The 26602-nt window shown below is 38.9% G+C and overlaps 2 protein-coding genes and 1 long non-coding RNA gene across 5 annotated transcripts; 1 reads left to right on the forward strand and 2 right to left on the reverse strand.

The window, feature by feature from the left end:
- Positions 1-1152: 1152 nt before the first annotated feature.
- Positions 1153-6175, reverse strand: THNSL1 (threonine synthase like 1). Of its 3 annotated transcripts, none has more exons than XM_014882218.2 (3): positions 6135-6175; positions 4636-4727; positions 1153-4128 (listed from the first exon to the last, which is right to left on the reverse strand). In XM_014882218.2, exon 3 carries the CDS (start codon positions 4072-4074, stop codon positions 1849-1851), a length of 2226 nt encoding a protein of 741 aa, XP_014737704.2. In that variant the 5' UTR covers positions 4075-4128; positions 4636-4727; positions 6135-6175; the 3' UTR covers positions 1153-1848. The 3 variants fall into 3 exon arrangements, with proteins under 3 accessions (XP_014737704.2, XP_088016505.1, XP_088016511.1); XM_088160379.1 differs by having other exon boundaries at positions 4636-4722; positions 6135-6157; XM_088160385.1 differs by lacking the exon at positions 6135-6175 and having other exon boundaries at positions 1153-4131; positions 4636-4743.
- Positions 6176-6282: 107 nt separating this feature from the next.
- Positions 6283-17051, forward strand: ENKUR (enkurin, TRPC channel interacting protein). The gene is made up of 5 exons (XM_014882206.2): positions 6283-6545; positions 9968-10113; positions 11233-11453; positions 13161-13307; positions 16684-17051. Exons 1-5 carry the CDS (start codon positions 6472-6474, stop codon positions 16855-16857), a joined length of 762 nt encoding a protein of 253 aa, XP_014737692.1. The 5' UTR covers positions 6283-6471; the 3' UTR covers positions 16858-17051.
- LOC148225091 (uncharacterized) lies at positions 9605-26424 on the reverse strand. The gene is made up of 2 exons (XR_015801869.1): positions 21331-26424; positions 9605-12119 (listed from the first exon to the last, which is right to left on the reverse strand). It is a non-coding gene; the product is annotated as an uncharacterized LOC148225091 (long non-coding RNA).
- Between the last annotated feature and the right edge of the window lie 178 nt (positions 26425-26602).

A 26602-nucleotide genomic window follows, 5' to 3' on the forward strand; every position in this document is an offset into this window, starting at 1 on the left:
TGGACAGGGTGCTAGATAATCTCATCTAGAACCCTTTGTCACAAAAGGTTCACCCAGATAATGTTTTCAGGTCACTTCCAACCTGGTCTGTTCACAATTCCATGAACACAAAAAGTTATTTTTAAAAGTTACTGAAGAAAGACTGAATGAAGTTTGAGTAGAACAACTAGAAAGGTACTAAAAAAGGATCAAAGAATGGGGGAATCTAGAATGCTACTGTGTCACACCAATGTTCTCAGCTACATATAATGATACTGTAGATGTATTCACTGTGGCAAATGCACATGATGCTTGGGACTTTTACCTTATGCTGGAAGAAATGACAATTCTTTAAAATAGTTTGGAGATGGTGTCTTGTTCACTTATAGTGTGGTAAAAAGTACAAGCAGGCACATAGAGGAAGCTCAGAATATGGCAACAGTTCAAAGCCCCAAGTGAATCTTGACGTGTAGGAAATGTTGCCAATTGAAGAGGCAAGAAAAATGTTATCAATTACCAGATTATTTGAATCTTAGTAGGAAACACAACTTCCCAAAGCTATATGGCCTTACATTCGAAAACTCTTAGCTCTTCACCTCTAACTGCATGCCACTCAAAACTTTCAATACATCTTTTTACCATTTCTTATAGCATGAAATGTAGTTTATATCCCTGCAAAATATAATCTTCAATTAGCAGAATACATTCGTCCATAACCACACAATCTCCTAGGACTGGATTTTTTTCTTAAAAAAAAACCCCAGCAAAGAGCCCATCATTAGCAAAACCACACAGATGTATTTTGGGTTACATAATGAACACTTCTGATACTATCACACTGGAATTCATCCTTCATTTTCCTTGATGAGATGCCAAGTAATTTGGGAAGCTTCTTTCTTACACTAATTCATGCAAAGCATGAATAGAATATAATATCAAGGAAATTAACTTAAGAAAAATATGAAAACAGAAGTTATTAGAACAGTAAAAGCTATATGATCTCAAAGATAAAACATAATACAAAAAATATATGCAAATAAATGCTGAAGTCTGGTTCTTATTTAAGAAGATGGCTGTTACCAATATCAGATTCTTCTATAGTATAAAAAAGGATTCTAAAGTTGAAAGTTCAAATAAAAAACATCTAGGAAAGAGATTACAAGACACTGGAGGAGAAGTCACATCTCAAATATATTAAAAATATTGAATTAGGTATTATATTTGACACAAGAAAATATTTGGGAGAAAAAGGTGTTAAAAACAAAATGACTAGAATTTTTTTACTTAGACACTGGCCACACAATACATTAAAAAAATTATATAAGAAGGTAATATATCACAAAATTCAATGGTTCGAGGATTAACAATACGATACTTTAATCTTTATAGTGAAATCAGCCCTCATTAGTAACATATGAACATCATTATCTTATTATGTTTCAGTGCCCTAAGTGAAATGAGTTAAAGTTTAATTAAACATCCACTGACCAAAGGTTCACATCGTTGTTGCAACAAAACCAGACCTATTAGTTCCAGAAAGGTCAGACTTCATTATCTGCCTCCTTCCATCCAGGATGCTTCAGGCTTGTGAAGGAGACAGCACAGCTGAGGAAAGCCAGCAGTGCTGGCATCTCTACCGTGTATGATTTGCAAAATGGAATTCCGGTTCTTTACACTCTCGATTCACAACCTTTCACCGCCACGAGAAATCTCACACATGTTACTTACAAATACTGTTGAAAGCTTGACAACTGAATAGAAAACTGTGAGATATACTCTGGACTGGACACAGGCCAGATGAATGAAGGCTTTAGTAACGCATGCAGCTTCTTAAGAAGGTATTGTAATTGTGGACATTGGATCAGTTGCTCAAAAAACTTTCATAAAATGATTTTGAATTAAGGTTTCTATATGGGACATCAGCACACTGATATCAGCAGCACAGACCTGGTGATCCCCATTTCCTGTCTTTTTCAGGGTCTCTAATAGGCCCCAGTGGATTGGAGGCAGAGCGCTGTAAGAACTCAGCAAGTGAAGCTGACTTAATGGATTCTGATTTATTTCTGCAATCCTCAAGGCCCTCAAGATAGCAGGTGCAAACTTGGAATAATGAGCTGTAGATGAAATAATAATTGGGCAAGTTCTATCTTGTAATCGATCTGCAACTACTTTAGCAACAGCTGTGTGTGTATCCAAAATATACCCTGTAGTACTGTACACAGAGTGAATGGCAGCCAGACAGTCCTCATCAGAGCACCAGCCAGCCACTAAGTCTTGCTGAAGCTTTCCAAGTAGATCTTTCTGCAGCTGGAAGTGGCCCTGATTTTCCAGCTGATTAAATAATTGTGTCACCAGTTGTCCATCTTCATTAGTGATCAGGTGTAAGTATCGCTCAAGATTGGAGGACTTCAAAATATCTACTGCTGGTGAAAAACTGGAAATTAATTTTCTTCCCCTCAAATCATAAACACCCCTTCTTATGAAGTCAGTCAAAACATTGTTTTCATTGGAAGCACAAATACATTTTCTTATAGGAATTCCCATCATTTTAGCATAGAAAGCAGCTAACATGTTGCCAAAGTTTCCCGTAGGAATGCAAATATCTACAGGGCTTCCAAAAGAAATAATACCTTGATGAACGAGATCAAGGTATGCAGAGGCATGATAAACTATCTGAGGAAGCAGTCGTGCCCAATTTATAGAGTTGGCTGCAGCTAAAGCTGTTCCATATTCTACTGTAAGAAAGCCAGTAAAGTCAGAATTGGTAAAGATTTGCTTTATAGCGGTCTGGCAAAAATCAAAATCAGATTTGACACCCACTGACCACGCATTTTCCTTCTGACAGGCAATCATTTGTGATTTTTGAATTGGGCTTACTCCATCCTCAGGAAAAAAGTTCACCAGAGCAATTCTCTGTTTGTCAGTGTCATGGAGACGACTAAAGCCATCTAGAACAGCACTCCCTGTGTCCCCAGAAGTAGCTACCAGAATCAAGTAATTGCAGCTTCTGGGAATGCAGTAGGCAAATAAATGTGGCACCAACTGTAATGCAAAATCTTTAAATGATGCTGTTGGCCCATGAAATAACTCAAGAAGGAACTGATTGCCTGCCAGATGCCTAATTGGAGCAACTTTAGAACAACTGAAGTTTTCTCCATATGCAGTTTCAATAATTTCTGCCAGCTTAGAAGCAGGAATATCAGCAGGATGAATGCATCTTTCTAGTATCACCTGGGCTCTTTCAACGTAAGTTGCTTCTATCAGACCTTGCCATTCTTCAGCAGTGAATTTTGGAAGTCCTCTCTCAGGAACAAAGAGTCCTCCATCAAGGGCTAAGCCCTGAGTAACAACATCACTGAAGTATAATTTATTAGAGTCTTCTTCTGTACTCCTTCCAGACTTACTAGACCTTGTTGAAATGAAAGTTTCCAGTTCCGAATCTTGGTATCTCTTCACAGCATCAAGTACCTTTTCTGCTACAACCTCTGCTGCAACATCCCCTCCACAAAGAACACGGATGTCAAACCACCTTTTGTAGAACTGTTTCCTAAACTGAAGTATGTCTTTGAGAGAAATTCCAGGAGACAGGCCCACAATACGATCCATTCCCTTTGATTTCAGCCTGTTCATAATGACTGTTGTGGGCACATCCAGATATACAACTATTCCATTTTTCTTTATGTGCTGCATGCCAGCAGCATGCATTGGATTGGACCCACTAAGGGAAATTACACTTCCAGATGCTGAGACCGTCAACAGGGCTTTTCCTTCCTCCTCTAGAAATTCCTCATAACCAACATCCTGCAGTTTTTCTGACACACTCATATTCCAGGTTGTTTCAAGGACATCATCATCTATGTCTATGACAGGGCAATCCAGTTTCTGGCCTACTATTCTCCCAGTTGTTGTTTTCCCAGCACCTGGAGGTCCCATCAGAATAATATTTTTCTTTCCAAGAAGCGAATGACTTGAGAACCATGACTTCCATATCTGTGCAAATGCAACAGGTCTTGAAAGCATCAGTTTTAAACACATGCTAGAAAGACTGTTTTGGGTTATTAGTCTTAAAGGCTGATACTGGAAAATGTGAAACATCTTCTGATGAGTTATTGTGGGATTTTTTCCAAGACAACTTGACAATCCACTTAACTGCTTCAGAAAGAAAAAAAAAAAAACAAAACAGTAACTAGTCCTTCAGCAAATATCTAAGAAAAACCCCTCAAAGATACAAAGTTTAGAACAAGACTTCAAACATAATCCAGCTATGACCTCATCAGTGCCAAGGAAGTATTTTTCAGAGTAAGACTCATTCCCCTCTCCTGCATAGTTCCAGCTTTTTTCCACTGACAATCCAACTTCAAAAAGTCTTCGTCTTCAAGGTAAAAAAAGACATCCAAGCCTAACACTATAAAACTGTTTGCAAATAATATTGCTTATAGGAATTCAAATTCAATTAGTTTTACTTCTAGAAGACTTGCTCTTAACTACACATTTATAAGTAACAATCAACTTGATTACCTTCTTGTAATCAAAATGTTAACAGAATGTGCATATATGCATTTGTCCCACCTCCCAAGAAAATGCTGATTTTTTTTTAATCCTTTCTTTCTAAAAAAAATCAAATGCACGACCCACTTAAATACACAAATAACTCACAGTCTTGTGCAACAGCAAGGCTGGATGAGTTGCATTCCAATCTCTTCTGAAGGGATGGAAATCAAACAAAGGATTTTTGAAGAACTCCTATACTGGAATTGTATTGAATGTAATTTGGGGATAGAGAGGGGAGGGGAGGAGAGACAGACAGACAGACAGAGAGAAATCATGAGGACTCTCTATCAATAAAAAAAAGTAACTAAGAAGGATGGATTCCCAACAAAGAAAGAAACTCCCAACATTGGGCTTTGTTTACTTAGAGAAATAAACACCAATATCAGCACTAATTGGAGCATATTATTTATCTGCGACATTTACAGCAAATGGGGAAAAACTCTGAAAATCTCCCTAAAACTGCAAGGGGGACAGAGGGAAGAGCATTTGCTCAGTTCTATGGAAAGTTGAGCTTACAAACAGTAAATCTCTGTGTTTGCACTCAGTGCTGTGACCTGGAGGACATGCTGTAATTACAAGGCATAGATCAGAGTAAAGATGGGCATATCATACTGTCCAGGTTTTTTTCCTCAATCTTTGTCTGTACTGCAAGAGTAAACACTCTAGTGCATATATAAATATGTATATATTCTTTTAGACAGAAGGAGATCTTCATATTAAACTTACAGATGTAAAAAAGTTATATTCAGGAGTAAATAAGCCCCAAACCAGTATATTTTAGATTATTTTATTTCTTGAATGTAGGAATCACTTCAAGCATTGTGTGTGTACCAAGGGAGTAAAAAATCACACCAAGCAGAGTCCTGCCTGCCATGTCCTGCTCCACCACAGGTTAACTTTGACCTGCAGTCAGTTGGTGTCCATTACACAAATAATGGCTGTAACATCTGGGCTGCCTTATGAATTTAGGCCACAGGTATTGTTTAAAGTCAACTTGAGTTTTGCACTAACCCACATAAAGTACGCATACATAGAAGGCCGTAAGCATTGAAGACAACCCATTTCTTCGAAATTTTTTGTCCACTGGCAAAATTTCAACATTCAACCAGCTCAGATGATCCACCCACCGCACTTTAGATACAAACGCCATGCCAAAAGGGTGGGGTTGTTGTAGCAGAGCTTATACCCGTATCTCCAATGACATTTTGCTTTGGCTGATCAGCTCGACATGGACACGGACAGCACATAAATATATATTTTTAGCCGTGACCCACAATTTTAACAACCAGTGCCGGTGACAGGCGCTCTAGTGAAAACTGGGCCTTGTTACTTGTACAGACACGAGACCAGCCCCCAAACCAAGCTCCTGCAGCGGCTCCTGGAAGCAGTCAAAGCACGAATAGGAGCAGGGAAGGGAGCCGGACGGACGGGACCGCACCCACCCGGCCGGCGCAGCCGCGGGCTGCCACCTCCGCTCGCCCTGTCCTATCCCGTACCGTTCCATTCCACCCTTTCCTTTCCTGTCCCGTCCCGTCCCGTCCCCCTTGTCCCAGCTGGGTTCCACCCCCGCCCCCCGGCGCCCTCAGCGCGGCGCGCGCACGTACCGGCGGGGGCGGGACCGCTGCCGCAGGCACCGCGCACGCGCAGTCCAACGGCCCGGCGCGCCCCGGCTCCCCCCGCGTCGCGCCGCACCGGCGGCAGCTGCGCCTGCGCGGCCGCTCGGCGCCCGGCGCTGGGGCAGGTGGCGGCGCAGGCCCCGCCCCTCATGGCGCCGTTCCCTCACGGGTTTCCCCGGTAACTGACAACAGCCGCCGGCCCCGCCCGAGCATCTCGGCCAGGCGGCGCTTCCCCCGACCGAACCCCCAGCGGGGCGAGTACCCCGTGTCCAGAGTCCCACAAGCAGACGGGCAATTCCCCGTGCTCGGGGTCCGCGGCGGGACCATGGACACGCAGAGTGCCCAGGAGGGCGCCTGTGATCCCCCGCCCCGGCCGGCGCAGCCCGGCAAACCTGCCAGGTATGCGGGTGTGACGGAGCCGCTTGCAGGCAGGGTGGCTGGTTCTGGCAAGGCAATGCATCTCACGGGTAACACGTATTAAAAAAAACCCCAAACTAGTTTTTGCGTAGTTACCCCTCCTCCTAACGAGTCACTAACATCAGTAAGGACATTGAGGTGCTGGAGTGTGTCCAGAGAAGGGCAGCGAACCTGGTGAAAGGTCTGGAGCACAGGTCCGGTGAGGAGCAGCTGAGGGAGTTTATCCGGGAGGAGAGGAGGCTCAGGGGTGACCTCATCGCTCTCTACAATTGCCTGGAAGGAGAGTGCAGCCAGGTGGCCTTGGTCTTTTTTCCTAGGCAGTTAGCGACCGTGGCCTCAGCTGCACCAGGGCAGGTTTAGACTGGACATTAGGAAGAGATTCTTGACAAGAAAGGGTGATTAGGTTCTGGAGTGGGCTGCCCAGGAAGGTGGACGTCCCCTGCCCACCATGGGACTCCCTGTCGGTTTACGGAAATACTGGATGTGGCACTCAATGCCATGGTCTAGTTGACAAGATGGTGTTGGACTTGATAATTCAGAGGTCTTTTCCAGCCTAATTGGTTCTGTGATTTTAGAGTTTACAGTCTGCTGCAAGAAATGATGATTAAGTTGTCTTCAATGGTGTCTTCAATGACATCTTGTTAGTTCATAATTTACAAAGCGCTCCTTCTGTGCGCAGGAATTACATGACGTCTTTGTTACTTGCACTTATAACAACTCAGTGAGCAGCTGGAAAGGTGGGCTTTCCAGTTTCCATACTATTTGTGTTTCAGGTGTGTCCTCTGACATTGTTTCTTTTGCTTCCCTTCCTTCACTCTTGCCTTAAAAATATAAGAAAAGGCCTTTTGCAAAGAGTTATGCACACGTGTTGTTTTTTTCAAGTCCCTATTTATACAAAAGACCGTCACACATCTTTAGTGAAAGGGTAGGTCGTAATTCAATAGCTTTAAAACAAGTAGATGCATCAGTGACACTCATTAGAACAAAGATAGTTATCCTGTTTCAGGTAAAATGATCCAGACTTCTGAGATTCCTAGTTCTGAGTCTTATGTAAAAGTAGATTTTAAAACTTTGTTTTCATTGTGAATGGATATAGTTTTGGACGGAGATAGTTTTGAAGACAGAGGAAGGTGAAAAGACAACATGGTAAGGCATACACACTAAATCCATTCCTGACTTAATACCATTCAGAGATTTGGATACTCCATGACCATTAGGTTCAGTTAAGGCAATGGATTCCTTGGCTTAGATATAATCTGACTAAATCCCCTTCTGATCTCATTGACTTCTGTTGTCACCACACTTGCTGCTTAGATTCACAATGTGACAAATATTCAACTGGTAATAGGACTATTGAACCTGGTTAATAGTGTGATTTGATCAGTTCAAATCACAGATCTGCTTTGGTGTATGGGTCTTTTTTTCCCAAATCAAATAATATGTATTTCATTCTCAACTGCCTGATACTGCTCATGAAACCACAGCAAACATACTCATTTTCCCCAGCTTTGATATCCCAAGATGACACCTAAGGAATAGATGTCATCTTCTTCTGTCTTCTTACAGATGTATGGTCTTTTTTTCCCTTGCTAAGTGGTGATGAACAGATTAGATTCTGATGTTCTCCATAACTATGTTTTCTTCCTTGCAATCGTCTCTAACCCTGTTGATCCACTCTCTTGGTCTGGAAAATCACTGAAAAGATAACAGATCCCTCATCTCTTTGTCCAAAGGAATGTCTATAGCTGTCTACAAATGATTTCTTTACCTCATGCCAGTATGTTAGAAACACAGTGTCTTCTCATTCATTTTCTCATTCCAAGACTCTGAACTCCACTAGGTCAAAATTTGCACAAGGTCAGTGCCTTTCTCTCCCATGTGTTCATGATGCCACTTCTACAAAATGGTGAGGAATACTGTTATTTATCACTTTGGTGGGTTTGTGCAGTGTCTATAGCTGTTTGCCATGAGTTTAACAGAAAAAAAATAAATAAACCTCATTCCTTATAATTAGAAGTATTTCAGGAAGTATATATAATCTTATGCAGATAATCCTCTCTCTGATTTTTTTAATGAAGTCCTCTGACATGTTCTAATGTTATGATCAAGTACAAATACATATATTGGACATTTGCAGCTCATGGACAAGAGCTTTTATCAGTGTTGCTACTGTGGTACACATTCAGTGGCCCAAGATTACATGGTTTCTTTCTTCCTGTTTCAGTATTTCCATAGAATGGGTTGCACTATATGTAATCCTTTTTGTTCTTCTTTATATCCTTACTTGAAAACATGGCATAGTTTTTTTTCATAAACATGTTTGGGGTTTTTTTTCTGTAAAAGAAGCACAGTTTTTCATAAGCTTTTTTTCTACCATAAATTAATATGACATGTTTCCTAAAGATCGACATAATAAAAGTACAGTGAGGGAGCCTTCGCTTCAAGAGCAGGCAGTTCTGCTTCCTCAGGCAAACATCTGTGACAGCTCAGTCCTTCAGAGAAAGGCAAGATGTTGCCAATCAGCTAATGATCAGTGTTTGGCTTCTTTTGGAGATTTTGATTAAAGCAGAAGTTATCATGCCATATGCAATATTAGACCAAAACAGCAGTGTGTGCATACCATGTTCATACAGCTTCTCATATCTGAGCCCTTACTGATTTTCACATCAGCAGTTTCAGTGCCAAACCCACCACTGATTACCATTGTCCAGGATTGCAGCTCCTACCTGTGTAATATAATGAATCTTCAGTGTGCTCTGCAATTTCAGAGCAGTCACCCATCTCATCTGTCATAAGAGTCTGTAACAGATGGTTCAACTGGAACATTGAGGCAGTGATACAGATACAGTGGACAGTAATAAGAAAAACTGATAATCAAGGACATCCTGTACAATTCTTGACTACATTTGGCATCTTTTCTCAAGCATAAATCATATAGAATCATAGAATGTGCTGAGTTGGAATGAGCCATCAGGATCATTGAGTCCAGCTCCTGGCCCTGCACAGGACACCCTAAGAATCACACCATGTACCAAAAGGAATTCATGCAAGCAATAATCAAGTTTATTTCCAAAATTTAGGTTTCGTTGGATTTCAGAATGTCTGTGTTCAGCATTGATATTTGGTATTTATTTCCCAAAGTGTGATAGTCCTGACCTCAGAGACACAAGAGCCAAAGGAAGAAGCAAGCTAACTTCAGAACCAGAAAACTCATTTGTCAGTGCACTACTAGGTTTAGCCTTAGCATGGTGGCTGTGTGAATGATGCTCTTTATTTGGGAGAGAGTACAAAACAAAACAGATTAGGCTTTTGCCATGAACTACTTCAAAGTATATTCTTCGAAGAACTATTTCGAATATTTTTCTGACCCTTAACTTTTTTATGGCTATTTGTTAACCTCTAAGGTATGTATCCAAATATAGCGAATTTGTGAGACGTGAAGCAGAGAAAAATAAATCTCAGTGGAAAACTATGGGGCCAGCAAAAGTTGCAGTGCCATCACCAAATGATTTTCTGCAGAAACGTTCCAAGGAGCCCAAGCCAGCACCAAGTAAGTGTAGACAGAAAATATGCAATATAATATAGTTTTTAGGTAGATAGTTTAGTCTTTGTGTCCTACAGTAGTAAGTTATGGCCAACTATCAAGTTGTAAAAACAAAATACTTGTTTGTGGGGTCAGTATCAGGAAACCAGCTGTTGTAGGAATGATGTTTGTCAGTTGTGACATTACACTTATTTACTGCCAAAGAAGAACATGAACTCAGACAATTTGGATCAAATCATTATTTCTGGTAATGATCATGAATTGGAGTTATGTCCAGTGTGAAATATGATGGGAAATAATTATTCTTAATTACTCACTATAAGTGAGACTACTCATGGTACTACTGAATTTCTGTTGGTGCCTTGGAGAAAAGACTACACTAAAATGGAAGAGTTTCTATATTCTCTGGATAAAGGATTGTGAGAGGTTGTTTATGAGGATTAAGGAGCAGCAAGAGCGGTGCTCTTCCCTAAGGAGAGATGAGTCAGAGATTGAGGGCAACCACAATGCAGGCTGGGCAAAGGCCTCACCAAGAGAGTGCAGTGCCACCATGTCAGGCTGGCCAGCAGAGCAGGGTGGTGAGGAAAGTCTGTCCTGTCAGTGTCCCACAGACCATCAGGCAAAATCAGGTTACAGGCCAGGTCCCTCCACTGATTCCACATAGCTCTTCAGGAGCAGGGCTGGGGCAGACATGGCTGAGATGGCTCATCCAGGTATTGACAGGGGAAATGGAGTTCCTGAGCCCAAATGGGGCAGGGTGGATGCCCCAGGTGAGACTGGGCGGGACCATTATTGCCCAAGGGCTATGACAACGAGCACCTCTACTAAAAGTAGTTATAATTATATTTGGAAAAAGGCCTATACTGCTGCAGTTAAGAGGAAATGAGTGACATATAAGGGAAACTCATCTGAAACAACATAGTATTTCCTAAGTTGTGAAACTTCTGTTACACCAAACAAACAGATCACAGTTCGTTGACAGGCAGTTCTTTCATGGTAGATGCTGTTGGGTTCTATTTTTATGTAATTCTTTACATAGTTTTTCCCTTTCAAAAAGTGTAATAATATGAAATTACAAATCTCTTCAAATTTATTGCTGAGAATGTTTACATGCTCTATTCACAGAAAAAAAAGAAGAGGAGGGTGAAAAATTGCTTCCATTATCAGTGCCACGGAGGACATACCATCCAGTTGTTCGCGTTAAAAAGAATTTTATATATAAAAATGCAGTTGCTGTTATCAGAGGGGAGCCCAAAAAGCCTCAACATTTTTGTGTTGATTCAAGACAGGGAGATAAATATCTCCTTGAACCTTCAGGACTTTTTCCAAAGTACACTAGAAAAAAGGTACGTTTTATTAAATTTTATTGGAAATATTATTTGTAATGCCTATTTTAGGTCCACTGTTGCATAGATACCATGGCTGTTCTATTAGGCCTTTTCATTCAAGAAGAAATCACTGGCACTAGATTTGTGCCCTGCCTTTGCTGTTTTCATTTGCTTATGATGTCAGCCAAAAAAATTTGCAGAATGATTCTTCTAAAGCAACGGTGTATGTCTTGCATTGGGAACCCAGAGACTGTCTAATGGGGAGACATGGAATTCTGTGATGAATGAATTTTTGCTTAGAAAAGTCAGGCAGGGAAGAAGAGAAGGAGGATTGCCCTTTGAATGAAGGAGCTGTTCAAATATATGGAGTTCTTCTATGAAATTGGCTGGTTGAGCCTGTGAGTCAGGATCAGAGAAAAGGCCAGCAACTGCCAAAAGTGTGTTTGTTATGGAGCACCCAAAAAAGGTGAGGAACTGGATGAAAATCTCTTCAAGCAACTGGAGGAAATCTTCAGATCATGATGCAGCTTTTTAAGGAAGACTTCACTCTCCTTGGTAGCTGCTGAAAAGATAACACAATGGGATGAGAGCAATCCAAAAAGTTTCCTGAAGCATGTCAGCAACAGCTTTGTTCACAGATGGTGGATGAACCAACCAATGGTCATGCTCTTCTGGTTCTGCTACCTAAAAAGGAGAAAGAATTGCTCAGGGGTGTGATAATCAGTTGTAGTCTGGGTGGCACAGACCATGTAGCAGCTCCAGACCCCCTCCTGGTCAAGGAGCCAGGTGGTAGCCTACTGACTGCTCGGGAGAGCAAACAGCAGCTTACTGAGGGTAACTGGTAAGTAGGACCCCATGTGAGACAGCTCTGGAAAGCAAAGAGCTTGGCAGAGCTGACATGCCTTTAAGGACAACCTCCTCTGTGCACAAGAACAGTCCATCCCCTACCCAGGATGTACCCATGTAACCCATGACAGAGCATTAAGAAATGACATAAGACATCACTCGTGACCGAAAAGATGCCAAAAAGAACCTGAAGCCCTTGCAGTACTTTTCCATGGCTAAACATGTATAAAAACAATGCTAGTCATGATGCTACCTGACACTAAAAGATTAGTGAATAATTTTGCATTTAGCAGAAAGAAGGTAGACACTGTTATCTTCTGGCTAGAGGAGCTTCATTTTACAAAGGTTAAGGCAAAATAGATGGGTTTCCCCAAGAATGTCTGGGATATTCAGAAGTCTTTTTTTCCTTGCAGAAACACATCAGTATGGGATAGTATCTCCTTCTTAGCTAGTCCAATTTTCATGAATGCATATGTTGCAATGTTCAGCAAAAATCAGGATACAGGAAGGCCTTTCAAAGAAATTCTCTAAGGAATGTTTCCAACCTGACACCGTATAAAAATTTAAAATATCTCATTGTTATAAACAGGTTTCAAATTCCTTGCTCAATCATCAGTTCTTTTAAATAGATACTTTGGTTTCTGGATTCTATTGTCTTCTAAGGTTGTGAAAAGAAATTGAAGGGAATTGTTTATATGTTTTTCTCCCGCTATAAAGATAATAATGTTTGACACTTCCAAGAACATGGTGATTTAGGATTTTAGTGCTCAGTAGCACAAATTGTCATTTTAAGCTATTTTTGCAAATGTGTAGATGACAGGTATCTCTTTGTTTCCCTCTTAAAAGCACATATAAGGAACTTCTTCCTTCTACTTATAGAATTATGGTGTTATACCGAAATATGTGACACGGAGAAATGAAGAAATGAAGAGAGAGGAGGAAGAATATCAAGCCAGTGTTTTGGAGCAACTCCAGAAGAAAGCCATGAAAACTCTATCTGAAGAAGAAAGGGAAAATGTTCTGAAGGTGCATATTTTCATTTAATGTAATTAGTAACATGTCCAAAAGATTAAATAAGGTAGTGTAAGGCCATATAAATAATGAAAGTATACTTCTTTGTTTTTTTAAGTGAGACGAATTAGTTGGCTACTTTTTCACTAGATGGAGCTGTAGAACAGTTGTATACAACTGAAAGGAACTGATCTAGCTAGAGTTTTAATCCAGTTTTCAATTCTGTTTGGTTCTTATCCACCTTAATGACTCAGAATTTCAGTGAAACTTCAAAGAGCATAAAATCACCAATATGGATTTAGTAACACTTATTAATGGAGAAATACAGTTTTTTCCCTAATGCAGAATATTACGCCTTTTATTGGCAGCTTCTATCTTTACATTGTGACCTCACTGATTAAAGCATAATGACTTGCTTTAAAATGTGGCAAGAAAAGAAAACAGATTTAAATTGAGATAGAGTCATAAAACTATGACTGAAAACTTTGTGTGTTGTCAAGCTGTTCTGGATACTGTCTTTCATACAGTTTTAATTGCACAAGACTTTCTAAAGAGAATTAATACCATTAAAGAAGTAGAGCATAAAAGTAACATCTTAAAATTCCATACTGCCCTAGAACTGGAACTTTTCTTGACCACTTTTTAGAAAAATTTCCTATGAAAATGAAGCTTGTATGACTGTCATATCTATATATCAGTCTGTCCCCTCATAACTTTGTCTTAGCTTCCACCTGAAACTGAAATTAATAGATAGATGGACAGATCAAAGATGCTGAATGCCCACCAAAAAAAAAGTATCCAGAGAGAAAACAGTGTCTCACTTGCCTGAAAGATGAACTAACTTGTTAACTGACAAAGTGCAAAATGTCCAGCACAATGGTCTTTTGCATAAACAACAAGCAGTGGAAGCTAGGAAGGAGTATGGGAGAGAGGTGAGGGTATTGCACTGACAGCAATATAAAGAACAAAACAGCATACTCTTTTGAAGAAGATTGAGGTATTTTTATGGTGGGAAAGGCATGGGACAAGCTATGCAGCAAAAATATATGTGCGAAAAAGGCATGTGAGTTCAGCTGCTCACCATTCTGCATTTAGTTTGATTAAATTATGTTCTGTATTTTTCAAATACAGAAATGCACTTTAATATTTTTTAAAATGTTTAACGTTTTTAGATTTTTTATTAACTCAGTATTTATTTTATTTTTTTTTTCAAAAACATTTGCACTTCCATGGGCTTACTTATACAGTTACATTGTAAGGAGGAATTAGTGTCCCCAGGGTATGTGGCTTCTACCCAGTGCTCAGCTGTAGACATATGGGAATTTCTGTCCTTTAAAATAATTGACATTGCTAGTGAACACATGTGCACTATCTGATTTGAAAGAATACGTGGCAATAAATGCCTGAGACCAAAATCAAGCCTCATGACCTTACAAAAATAAAGGGAAGTAATTTGTGCCAACATTTTTGGAACTTTTCATTGTGCTTACTTTGGTTGGGATTTTATGAGAATAAAAGAGAATGTTGATAAATGCAGTACATATTTCTCACTGATCCAGCATGTATTAGAGTTCCATATATAGAGTGGGATATTCAGTTTGTGATCTAGCTATAGTGGTCAGCTTATTACATTGGTGGAGGAGCTGTGAAATTCACTGTTTTCAATTATTTCCAAGCCAGGTCTTACTAATGTACACAAAGAAGAATTATTTGAAGAATCTATGAATGACTCTTCTATGAAAGCTTTTGAAAAGATGAGATTTATTTTTATGCCTATATATTTGTAAACTGTACCAGATGCCTGGTAGACTCTGAATCTTATCCAAGTACTTTACAGCCTTGGGTAGCAAAGACAAGTATCATTACAAGACAGTAGATAAATATCCTTGTTGCTCTAAGTTTCACATGTAGCAGTAGGGTTTTTAAGTTTACATAGATATTTGTATCTATGTAGATATTTGTATGCAAGGAATAGCCTTTATGAACAACACTTATATGCTTAATATGAATATGAAAAAAGCATGAACTGCTATGCAATAAATATACTGGTTTGAATTGCTAAAATATTAGTTCGTATTAAAGATGACATTTTTCTCAGTGTTGGCAGGAGTGTTCATTTTTTCTGTAAATCAATTTAAAGTTTTTAAGCACAAGAGCCCTTGACTTCTGAAATAGAAACAACAGTCTTCAAAGCTGAATATGTATAAAAGTAAACCCTCTAAATTTAACTTCAGTATGTTCATCAGTTAGCCAGACTGTGAGAAAAGTGTTTAATAATAATGGAGGACATGAGGTTGGAAATCAGTGTGCCATAAAATCAATGTGCCAATTGAATCTAGATTTAGTTATGGAGAAGAGCTGAAAACTTTGGTTCCCAAGAGAGTAACTGTACTTCTTTTTTTTTTTGAAGATATTTTGTGATATGCTCTAAGGTGACAGAACTGAGAGCCATAGACATTTTGGAGAAGTGTTTTCTCACTGATGGGTGTGTTATTTACTGATTGCTGTCTCAGTTCCTTGTTAGCTGTGATTATTAAGTTCACCCATGTAGTTTTCATGGGGACATTTGATGCACAGATAAACTCTACTAAACCATCGCATACACGTGGATAGAATGTGTAGATTTTGATTATACTTTTGAGGAGAGAAAGTAAGAGCAATAGTTGTGATAATTTTAAGAAAGATATAAAGACAAGATTTAAATTTTATTTTTCTACCACTGTCTGGTTCCTTTCAGTGTATATTGGCTGATAAAAGTGTTGTCTCTGATGCCGACTTAACTGGTTTATGAATAAGTTTCGGATTATAGCATTTAAAATTTTTTAATGTATTATTTTAGTCTTGAGATTTTATGTATGGACGATATGGTTCACTTTATCTAGAAAGGTAATTCTTTGCACAGCAGCATTCAAGAGAGGTAGTAATTTCTGGAATTATTGTTGATAGGGTCAGTGACAGTTAGGGTTTTAGTCCAAATGATAAATAAATTGCCCATAGTTGTTACTGTAAATATAGATTAGAAAGGGAATGCAATTATTCAGAATTTTTTCAAAGTAGTTTATGGAAGTTAAAGTATTGTGGAATCAGTTTGGTGACCATGGTCTGAACAAAGTCTTGATTACAGAAAATTAAGCTGGTGTTGAGGTGGCCTGAAACTGCTGCTGAATGTTGTTGAATTTTGGCTAGAGTTCCAACTATTGTAACTCTTAAGGATTTAATGAATTTGGTCCAATTAAGATGATTATACATTATTAATTTACTTATCTATTATCTTTACACTGCAGTGACACTTAGCAAATGTAATATAAATTAAAAAATTAAGTAATTTATGTATATATTGTTCTTACTTTAAGTTTTTCTCATATATTTCCTTTTCGTGTAATGGCACCAGGCACTGAAAAAGAAGTGGGAGGAAACAAATCGTGCATTTCAGAGTCTTCCAGTACTAACAGACACCAGTTACAAGAGGATGCATAAACAAGAGCTGGAATTAAAGCTGCAACAACTGGAGCATGACATAGCAGCAATCGAGAATCACAAAACTGTCTACATTGCAAATGTGTAAGGATTGTTGTTCAGATACTGCCTCTTTTCTCCTTTTTCTCTATCCCTGCATCTCCAAGAAGTGCCTAAATTCTCAGATCTACTGTCAACTATTTAGAAGGAAATACTAAGTATGTAGCTTCTTAGAAAAGTTGTTACATATAATTCTCATCTGTACAATTCCCAAAACATTTTGAAATAAAATACTTAACTAAACTTTGAGTATGAATAATGAATTTAATTTATTATTCTTTGTAATTTTTATTAACTACTAAGATATCTATAAACATCGTACAGAAAGCATATAAAACACTGTTTCATATGTTTGGAGTACATCTTTCCTTGCCTAGCCAAAACACAGGGAAATAATTGGCTGCTGAAGACAGCTTGGTAAATACAACTTCTGGCTGGAATGGCTTCTGGACTATATATTAAAGAGATGTTGTGCTTTACTTAAAAGCTTGAGTGATTGTGTTTCTAAACAGCTTGACTTCTGCATAACATTTTGTGTACTCATTTTTTGTTACCAAAACCAATTTTTAATGTGGAAATGTGTAATAATACAGACTTCACACAATACAGATACCACATGTGTGTTTTTACAAGTAAATAATTCTGTAATACTATAGTAAATCTACAATTAAATTAGAAAAATGTGTTTTGACTGGAATTATGTGTGTACTGTTAGAATGAAAGCAATATACAAGCATCTGAGTCAAGACTTAGACAAAAACTATCAGCACCTTCTATTGCAGTTGTTTGCATAGAAGGAAAAAATATTTTTCTTTGCTACTGCTTAACCTTTGCTTCATAGAATCATACATACTGTTTGGATTAGAAAAGATCTTTTTCAACCTTTCAGAACACAGCTTTTTCTATATGGTATCAGTCACTACCACCAGCAGCTGTTGTGACATCATCATATCTGACATCAGCAAAGGATAAAGTAAAAAATATTAAATTAACTATGAAAAGCCAAATGTTCCCATACATTAAATTCCTTTCCATAATTTGTTAGGGGAATGGCTTTGAAGACTTTACCATGATTCTAGGCTCTATTTCTTGTGCATATTATACTTGTCTATGACATGCACTAGGAGTGTGTGGGTGAGCAGAAATGTGTATTTTCTTATTACTACCTTATTATTAAGCAATCATGTTTATTTTTGAAGGATGTAAGCTGGAAGAAAGCTGCAGATTTGAAAAATGTGGATTTAATATACCTCTTACTCAAAAGACTGACACACTGTATATTTTAACAAAACTACACTTAATTATTAGCACTTAATAATATGTGATATTATCCTCTAGTGAAGTACCTGATGCCCCTTTTAAGAAATTCAGTGTAATCAGAAAAGGCTGTTTCTTATGGCTTAAAATGAAAAAAAAGGATTTGACTCCAAAAGAGCATGCCTCCCTCTCGGCCTTTACTTGCAGACTGGCTGATTTAGGTTAGGATCTGTATTTGGTTCTTCCATTAATCATCAGTGCTAACTTTATGGAAATGCAAAATAGGTGGTGGCCTATTCCAAAATTTGGGACGAGCATCTAGGCCAGACTTAGAAACGTTCATCATTCACCAGTAGAAATGACTGCTTTTTAAAATTGTCAGAAGTATGTTAATGTATTACTAGGAAATTAGAAAGTGAATGGGAAGGGATGCAAAAAAGTATTCCTGCTTAACAGAAGAGACAAAAGCCAGTGTCCTGTAGCTGAGTGGACTGTCACTAGTGACTTTCAACAGTGCTGTGGCGTTTTTTTCCTGAGCCTCATATAGCTCTTTGCAGGTAGCTCTGCTGCATGTTCCCCTCATGAAACATTGAATTGCTTCTGTCACCCTATGGAGGGGCTGTACCCCCTTTTGGTGTGTATTCCATGGGACCTGCCAACACCTCTGATTATGAAAAAAAAATAATTAAAATCATTGAAAATGTATGCAGAAGGATAATGTTCTTATCCTTTAGCTCTCTCTGGGAAGTTGGACAAAATAAATTTACAGAATCCAGAGAATGTAACTCTGTATTTATATGTTCAGGAAATGCCAGTAATTGAAAGTATAATATTCATGAATCAACTAATATGCACCATTGGTATAACAAAATGAAAAAGGTGAATAAACTCAATTGTTCTGATAGAATTGTTCCCTCATAAGAGCTATTAAATATTAACAGAAACAAGTCTATCCGCAGGCTAAAAAGTAGCATTACCATTTGAAACATCCTTTAAATTCATGAGTCAGTTACTAATAATCGATGAAATAACAAGACTATAACCAAAATGCTTCAGTACTTCATAGTTATAAAATTGGTAATTTTAAATTGTCCATATTAAATTGGATAACCATAATAAAACCTGAAAAATGGGACATGAATAATCTATTGGTCAGTAGGAGTTACGTTCCCACAAACTGAAAATATTTCCTGTTGGAAGTTGTGCATGACAAAGCTGTGTATTAATTTTTTTAAAAATAGCAACATGAAATTATGATGAATATCTCAGTGGCTGTTCTTGAGAATGAAACTATTTATATTCAGGAAGGAAGGGATCAGATGTGGCATCGTCACAAACAGAGGGAGTTCCTGATTGTATGGCTCTGATAGAGCTGCCTCGAGCAAGCATCAGCTCTGACAGGAGCATGTGGGCTCCATGTGGCTGATCTTGGACAGTGGTGGCTTTTTGGGCTCTGCATACATTCCCTAAGTCCTAAGAGACCGTTCTTCAAAACCTTCCTTGTAGAGGGGTAACCTCATTCCCCTCACAAAAGAGTGAGGCCAAAATTCAGTGGGAAAAATGAGAGAGATTTGCCACCGAATTAATTTTCCATAGTCTCTGTAGGTAGGTTTTTTTGTAGGAGGGCATGTCTGACCCCTTGTATATTTTTGTGTAAAATTGGTACTAAAAACTGCTGCTGTGATGGCTCTGCCACGAAGCTGAAATCTGGTCCTTGCATACATTTCAGGCAACACAACATATCTAACAATTTCAGCCTTAATGAAGGCAGACATCTTTCAGATAAGAACATGTCACATAAATTCAGGTAAATAGGATCCTAGTCCACACTTTCATCCTCAGCTTTAGGATGCTTATAATATTAATGACATAATTAGAGGAGAGACAGGTGGCAAACTCTGTTATTAAGGTCATCTGACATTTCCCATAGTCAAGGAAGGCAGCTGCTGATCCCTGCAGCTGGGCTGGCATTGTCCACCCCAGGAACCAGGTGTGTATTGAGCCTGACCAAGCCAAGCAGGAATGGCCATTTCTTCCATGAGTGGCACCGAAGATGGTGATGTACACTTGACCACATGAATGCCTAAACTGTATGGTTTTTCATACTATCTCAATCTTCCTCCTGCTCCTCTTGTCATGCAAAGTTATGTAAATAAAATACGACGGTTTTCACCTTCCAGGCTAAGTGGCATTGTGGTAGGAATGGAACGTGACTTATTTCTTATGTTTTTTTCTTTACTGTTTAAAGATGCTGATATAAATGTGACTGCCATTTCATCAGGTTATGAAACACAGTTTTTTTATAGACTTTACAAAGAGTTGTAGACAGGCAGACATACCCAAATATCAGCTATGTGCTGGTCTTGTTGGTGGTGCTAGGAGAGTGAACTTCTGTTCAGTCACAGTACTAGCTTGTGGTGGTAATTCATTATTCCATGCCAACCTCGACATTGACTCCACAGCATGAAGAAATTCACAGAAACATGCAACACTGGAATAACTTTGTATTCAAATCTTTCCTCAAATGTCATTTGCAGTGGTGCCCACCAAAAATGTAACAACAGCTGAGCTGCTAGTGAGCTGAAATAAGGGTTTATCTTGCTGACCTGTGCAGTTTCCCTGAACTCCCCTGGCACTGCAGCCTGCTGTTTCTTGTCTTAGATTGTTAAGTCATGTGTCATACGGATCGTGCTTATTGCCTGACACAGTTTTGTCTGTTAGTGGAGCTCTTGTGTGCTTATAATAACAGTAATAATAAATATGATCATCTGGGCATGAAGACCATGCAGTAAGATTCCTGTTGTTTACTAAGAGGATCTGTTTTCCAAGAACCCTCATTTCATTTGTTTCAACAACCGGAAAGTAGGAGTTGAAGGAAGAGAAATGAGATTTAAAGCACTTAACTTATTCCCTGGAGCAATATGATTTATTCATGTCTTTGTCATAGCATGTTTTTGAAATGCAATGGTAAATGACTTATACCTGGCTTTTTCACTGGTAACCATTAGTAGTGCATTTCTCATTTTTGGGATTTCTGACTTGCAATTTGAGCCCATCTGTTTTAAATACAGGATATATGTGCCTAAGGTTAGAACTATGATTTGAGCCTAAACAGCACTATGCAATAGTTTAAAAGCTATGGAATAGTCTAAAAGCAAAATTATTAAAATTAATGATTAATCTTGCTAGGTGAGAGCCCCCATATGAAAAATTCAGGTGACTAAATTGTCTAATTCCAAGAGCAGCTGTAAAAATGGACATGTACCTCTAGAACTGTTCCTTGAGGTCCGTTTTAAAGGACCTCATGTTGCTTTGAGGTCTATATTCAAGCTGAGGAAGCAATGTAGTAATTCTCTCTTCAGAGGAGAAAACTCCAGTAGTGTTCAACATGTGGTCCCAAGCACTGCACAAGGGAGAAACAACCACATTTCGCTGTTTGCTCAGGAGAAATGATTTGTCTTTTTACACAAACAATAAAATTAGCAAATGGTCCAAATCCAGCATTCCAGCAACCTTGGGTGTCAGGTCATTCTGTGCTGCAACAGAGCACAGAGGCTGTCCAGCCATGAGCATTCACTGTCTCATGCTACAGGAGAACTCTTTGGACCAGACCCTGTTTTTCAATACACTTTTGTTACTGCACTATTTATTCTAGGCAAGCTGTTAAGTATACAAAATTATATCAAAGATAACTGAGCTATTCTGGGGGGAAAAAAAACCCCTTAAACTGTTACTTGCTTAGTTGTCCAAGAACTCGGAATTCTTTTGTTTGGCAGACTTTCCTAGATTTTTTTTTTTTAATTAAGAAAAAAATATTAAAAAGAGGGATGAAGAGCCTGCTTTAAAAAGAAAACAAACTCTAACAGTTAAATTCATTGCATTGGGTGTGACCCACTGTATAGTTATAACTCCCTGATTAGTTTTCATGGTCATGATGAATATATCATAGGATATGATGTGAGCAGCATTCCTTGGAAATAGTGCTTTATCATTCAAACATCAATACCTCTAAATGGTTGGTTAGGGCAAATATTTCCATAATACTATAAAGAATATAAAGTTTATTCTAGTATTGAAGGACAAGAGGAAATTTCTGTTTGCATTTCTTTCAGCTATAAGGACTCTATATTAATAACACGAACCTGAAAAGCAGGAAGGGTATCTTCAGGAGCCAGGAAATTGCAAAGCAAATCTCTCGGTGCTCTAGTTTGGCACAGTGAGATTAATAACAAACAAAAATGAAGTTTTGTATTAAAGATGTTTATCATAGACCAAATAAGCCAAAACTCAGGGTTCTGTCAAGCAGTGCCTAACAGTGATTTGAAGGTTATAAATATTTGAAAAAAGACACTAACATCTTGAACGGCAGCTTTTAGCCATTTTCTTGATATCAAAGTTACTCCAGTTAATTCTCAAAGCCTAAGTCAGAATCATTGATTCAGTATAGGTGAACTGTGACCAAGCAAGTCCCTTGTAGATCTTGGATGCTGCAACTGCTTCAAAGCTAAACTTCCCAATTCCTCTAAAATGATGGGAATTCTGCTGAAATTGAAGGTGGACAGGAGCCAGATTCCACTCTGTCACCTGCTCTAGTACAGGAGTCACAAAGAACAATGTGCATCTCTTATGCTGCAGATCACAGGATGCTCCCTAGCCCTGCTAATGGGGCAGCATTTCCTATTGTCTCCGTGTCCATGACTGTAGGGGAATGGTTTGAAATCCTGCTTCATGTTCTCCCAGATGTCTGGAACACTGTCTGCCAGACATGTTCTGCTGCACGCAGGGTCTCCAGCAGCCACACTGTGTACTGGGTCACTGCCTCAGGTAATACACACAAACTCAAAATTCTGGAATATATTAAAACTGGATATGAACAATTTAGAATTGTTTCCAACATGCCCTAAAGTACTGTACATATGCTAGAGTTTTGCTTTTAATAATCTCTTCAGTAACCATTTTACTCAAAAATGTCTTCCTCTGCCACAATTGGAGGAGTGTGTGTGTTGTAGCTTACCTTGTAACCACTAAGAAATGCAAGTTTATTCTTGATAAGATTGTTTACACTTCTGCTGTTCACATAACAGCTGCAGCAACAGGCAGAACCAGAAAAAGAGCTCTTACTTCTTCCCCTAATTGGCAAGCTTCTACCTAGGTAAGCCATACCGCTTGAAATATTCTGGATTTTCATGCTTTTCTTGTCTAGTTTTGGTGTTTACATATTAAACTAAGTTATCAAATGTTTGTTATAGCTTCTTGGAAGCAGAATACATAATGCAGTTGCAAAGGTTGCTTACAGGTAACTCCATATTATTTGCCTTGTACTGCTTTCTTGGCATATCCCTACTCCCAACCTTTTATTTTCAGTATTTCTTTACATTAAAGTTGTGAAAGGGTGGGCACATCCTACTTTTATCAGTAACACGGTAAGAGAGAAATAGATGGCTAATTGAAATTATAAAGGCCAAAGATATAAATATATTCACAGGGGATTTGCATATCAGTCTTAACCCTGTTTTGTTTCTCTGTATGTCGCTTCTTCCATCTGCTCCTTTATGGCTCTTGGCTATGTGTCCAGACCTACCCAGTCCTACTTGTTAGTATTATCAACCCTTATTTTCTTTGTTCTTTTCCCCTTTGATCATTTCCCCTGGTTGTATATCTAAAAATGTTTATTCTTCTCCTCCTATGTTTAGTTCATAAACAAACAGCTAAACGAAGATAGTAAGAACATTCTTCAGAATGTTTACAGGCTTTTTCATAGTTAAGCCCTAAATATGTTTTCACTAATCATATTTTGGCTCTAATTAAAATAAGTTTTGAAAGTCTACTGTAAATTCATTCATTCAATACCAGTTCATACTGTAAAAAAAAAGTAAACATTCAGTAAGTGTACATTCCTCCATAACAGAATCCTTAGCAGCTTCATTTCCATCATGCACAAAGAACCTCAGTAATTCTGGTTTCTACTAATTCTAGGAGTTCACAGAACCATGAATTTGTCTCATTTGCAACAAAACTAAACAAAATGTATTACATTTTGTGCCAATGAAAAAATCTTCCATGGAGGAGAACAGTTTTGTGGGTTGGGCTTGTGGCTGCTGACAGCAGTATTATCAAAGTGTACCCCAGCTAAATTTATCTAGTTTTTAATTTCCCTACTCATATTTATTGTTATTAGCAAGACATGACACTTCATTACACTTCTTAAGTGAGCCCTATAAAATTGCTGGAAGATAAGAATATCAAAACAAAGACTTGACAAACACATTCATCCAATCTTGATGGGAAGAACAAACATTTCCTTTCCAGCACAATGCTGGAGGAATTTATTTTTTAGTGTCCTGCTCATGTTAATGCTTTTCAAAACATTAAGCTTTTGTGTGTAGTTAGTCAGGACAATCTGTCATATTGCAGTAGTCTGATAAATAATATGATTAAAAAATACAAAAAGCTTTGTCAATAGTAACCCAAATAGCCTGAAAGGTAGAAGAAAACAGAACTCATATAGCAGTGGCAGAACTGATTTGAGTTTCTAGCTATAATCTAAACAGCTTCAGATCCATAGAGTTCAGCCCTGTGACATAAATGCAACAGCAGCTTTATTGGTAACTTGGTGGTAACTGATTCCAACTGCACTAGCTTTAGGGCAAATATGGGCTTTAGGAGGCTTTCTTTCAGACAAGTAGAGTCTTCAAATCTTGAAAACTGGATACAAATCAGGAGCATTTAACCCAAAGATCAGATGAAATATTAAACTTTCTTTCTCAATAGTTTTATTAAATGTTGACATGTAATTGAAACAAAAATCTATTTTGGGAATTTTTCCATTATTAAAATCTCTTATGTATTTTACCAAAATATTTTTATTTTATTTATGTAGGTTTGTACAAATCTCCATATGTTGTTTATCAAATTCACTACTTAGTATTTTACAGCACTGTGAATAGGAACTATTTTTTCCCAGCACACTTGAGTCCTCATATACAGGCACCACTTTGAGGCAGATATATTCTGGAGTGGACTTTTGACACTTTGTAAACCTTATCTTTTATTCTTTCAGACATGCTGTCTATTGCAGCAATAGTTCTTTAAAGAATAGTTCCTTAATTCATCAAAAAGCCAACACCCCTTACTTCATATAAGAAACAAAGCATTTATCACAAGATAATCTTCAATTGCTCTAGTACTTTGCCAGATTTTAATTAGTGATTAATTTAGAAGAGCCTTCTTAACACCAGATTCCTAAGAATTGTCCTATTCGTTCTAATGTAAGTGCAGTAACAGGATGCACCTCAAAACTAGTGCAGATTGGACACCAAACTCCCTGTGTAGACATACTCATACTCATATACCCATAACTGCTCCCTGGATCCATCTGTTGTGACCAGAAGTGTCAATGACCACATTCTAGAATAGTAGTGTACCAGCCTGAAATATTTCCTACTTGGTTGGTGAGAGCCCCTCAGGTATCACTAAAAATATTTCACTATGCCCAGATCTCCCCTAAAAGCAAATTTTTCTTTCTTTAATATTTTCTAGTGTAAGGATGGCAGAATTCTATGAGCTGTGTATTTGACAGATTGGTACCAGAAATTATAACCAACTTTCAATTTTAAGAAAGAGAAAAGCTCTATTTTTATCCACAGTGGGCAAAGAGGCTGTTAGCATTTTCCACAAAAGACAGGATACAAAAAGGATGGAGCAAGTCCAAATTTGAACTTCTTATATAGGAACATAAAGGTAGGCAATGATCAGAGTAAGCCAAGAAAAAAACAAACTCCTTCTAATCTGTGAGGCAGTGAAAGCAAAATATTAATAATAATTTTAACAGAATTGGAAGGGGATGGCAGAAAGCTGCAGTTTCTGGTGCCTGATCTGTTTATCTCCAACTGCAGAGAGCACAGGCAACATGGGCATGGGCTGGGGCAATAGGAAGACACAGCCTGCCCCAGCACGGGCACGGTGGGGGGAAGGAACAGCAACTGCTGAAGATAGTGAGGATGGAAAGTATGATTACTGAACTGTTGGAAAATTAATTTTTTTCTTCCCTGGAGTACAAGAAAATCCTGTTAAAAGAGCAGTTTAAACCACACCAGCTTAATATTACCATTAACACAGGTCAGGCCCCTTGGCCAGCCGTGCCCAAGCCTTTCCACCATCCCGACCGTACCTATACCCGCACAGCTTCCAGCCTGCACCCCGCATCCTGCACTCCCCATCCCGCATCCTGCACTCCCCATCCCGCACCGCGTAGCCTGCATCCCGCACTGTGCGTCCTGCACCTCGCACCTCCCATCCCGCACCGCGCATCCTGTATCTTGCACCCCGCATCTTGCACCTCACATCCCGCATCCCCCATCCCCGCACCCCGCACCTGCCGCACCGCGCACCCCACATCCCGTATCCCCCATCCCACACCCCCATCCCACACCGCGCACCCCAAATCCCGCACCCCCTATCCCGCACCCCGCACCCCAAATCCCGCACCCCCAATCCCGCACCCCGCACCCGCCGCCCCGCGCTCTCCCCGGCGCGGC

The sequence above is a fragment of the Sturnus vulgaris genome, chromosome 1 (genome assembly GCF_052056855.1).
Source record: "Sturnus vulgaris isolate bStuVul1 chromosome 1, bStuVul1.hap1, whole genome shotgun sequence".
NCBI lineage: Eukaryota > Metazoa > Chordata > Aves > Passeriformes > Sturnidae > Sturnus > Sturnus vulgaris.

Coding starts and splice junctions, on each gene's coding strand:
- THNSL1 (XM_014882218.2), bottom strand. CDS start 4,074: ATGTTTCACATTTTCCAGTATCAGCCTTTAAGACTAATAACCCAAAAC.
- ENKUR (XM_014882206.2), top strand. CDS start 6,472: ATGGACACGCAGAGTGCCCAGGAGGGCGCCTGTGATCCCCCGCCCCGG. Junction 10,114..11,232: donor GGAGCCCAAGCCAGCACCAA/GTAAGTGTAGAC, acceptor CTCTATTCACAG/AAAAAAAAGAAGAGGAGGGT. Junction 11,454..13,160: donor CAAAGTACACTAGAAAAAAG/GTACGTTTTATT, acceptor TTCTACTTATAG/AATTATGGTGTTATACCGAA.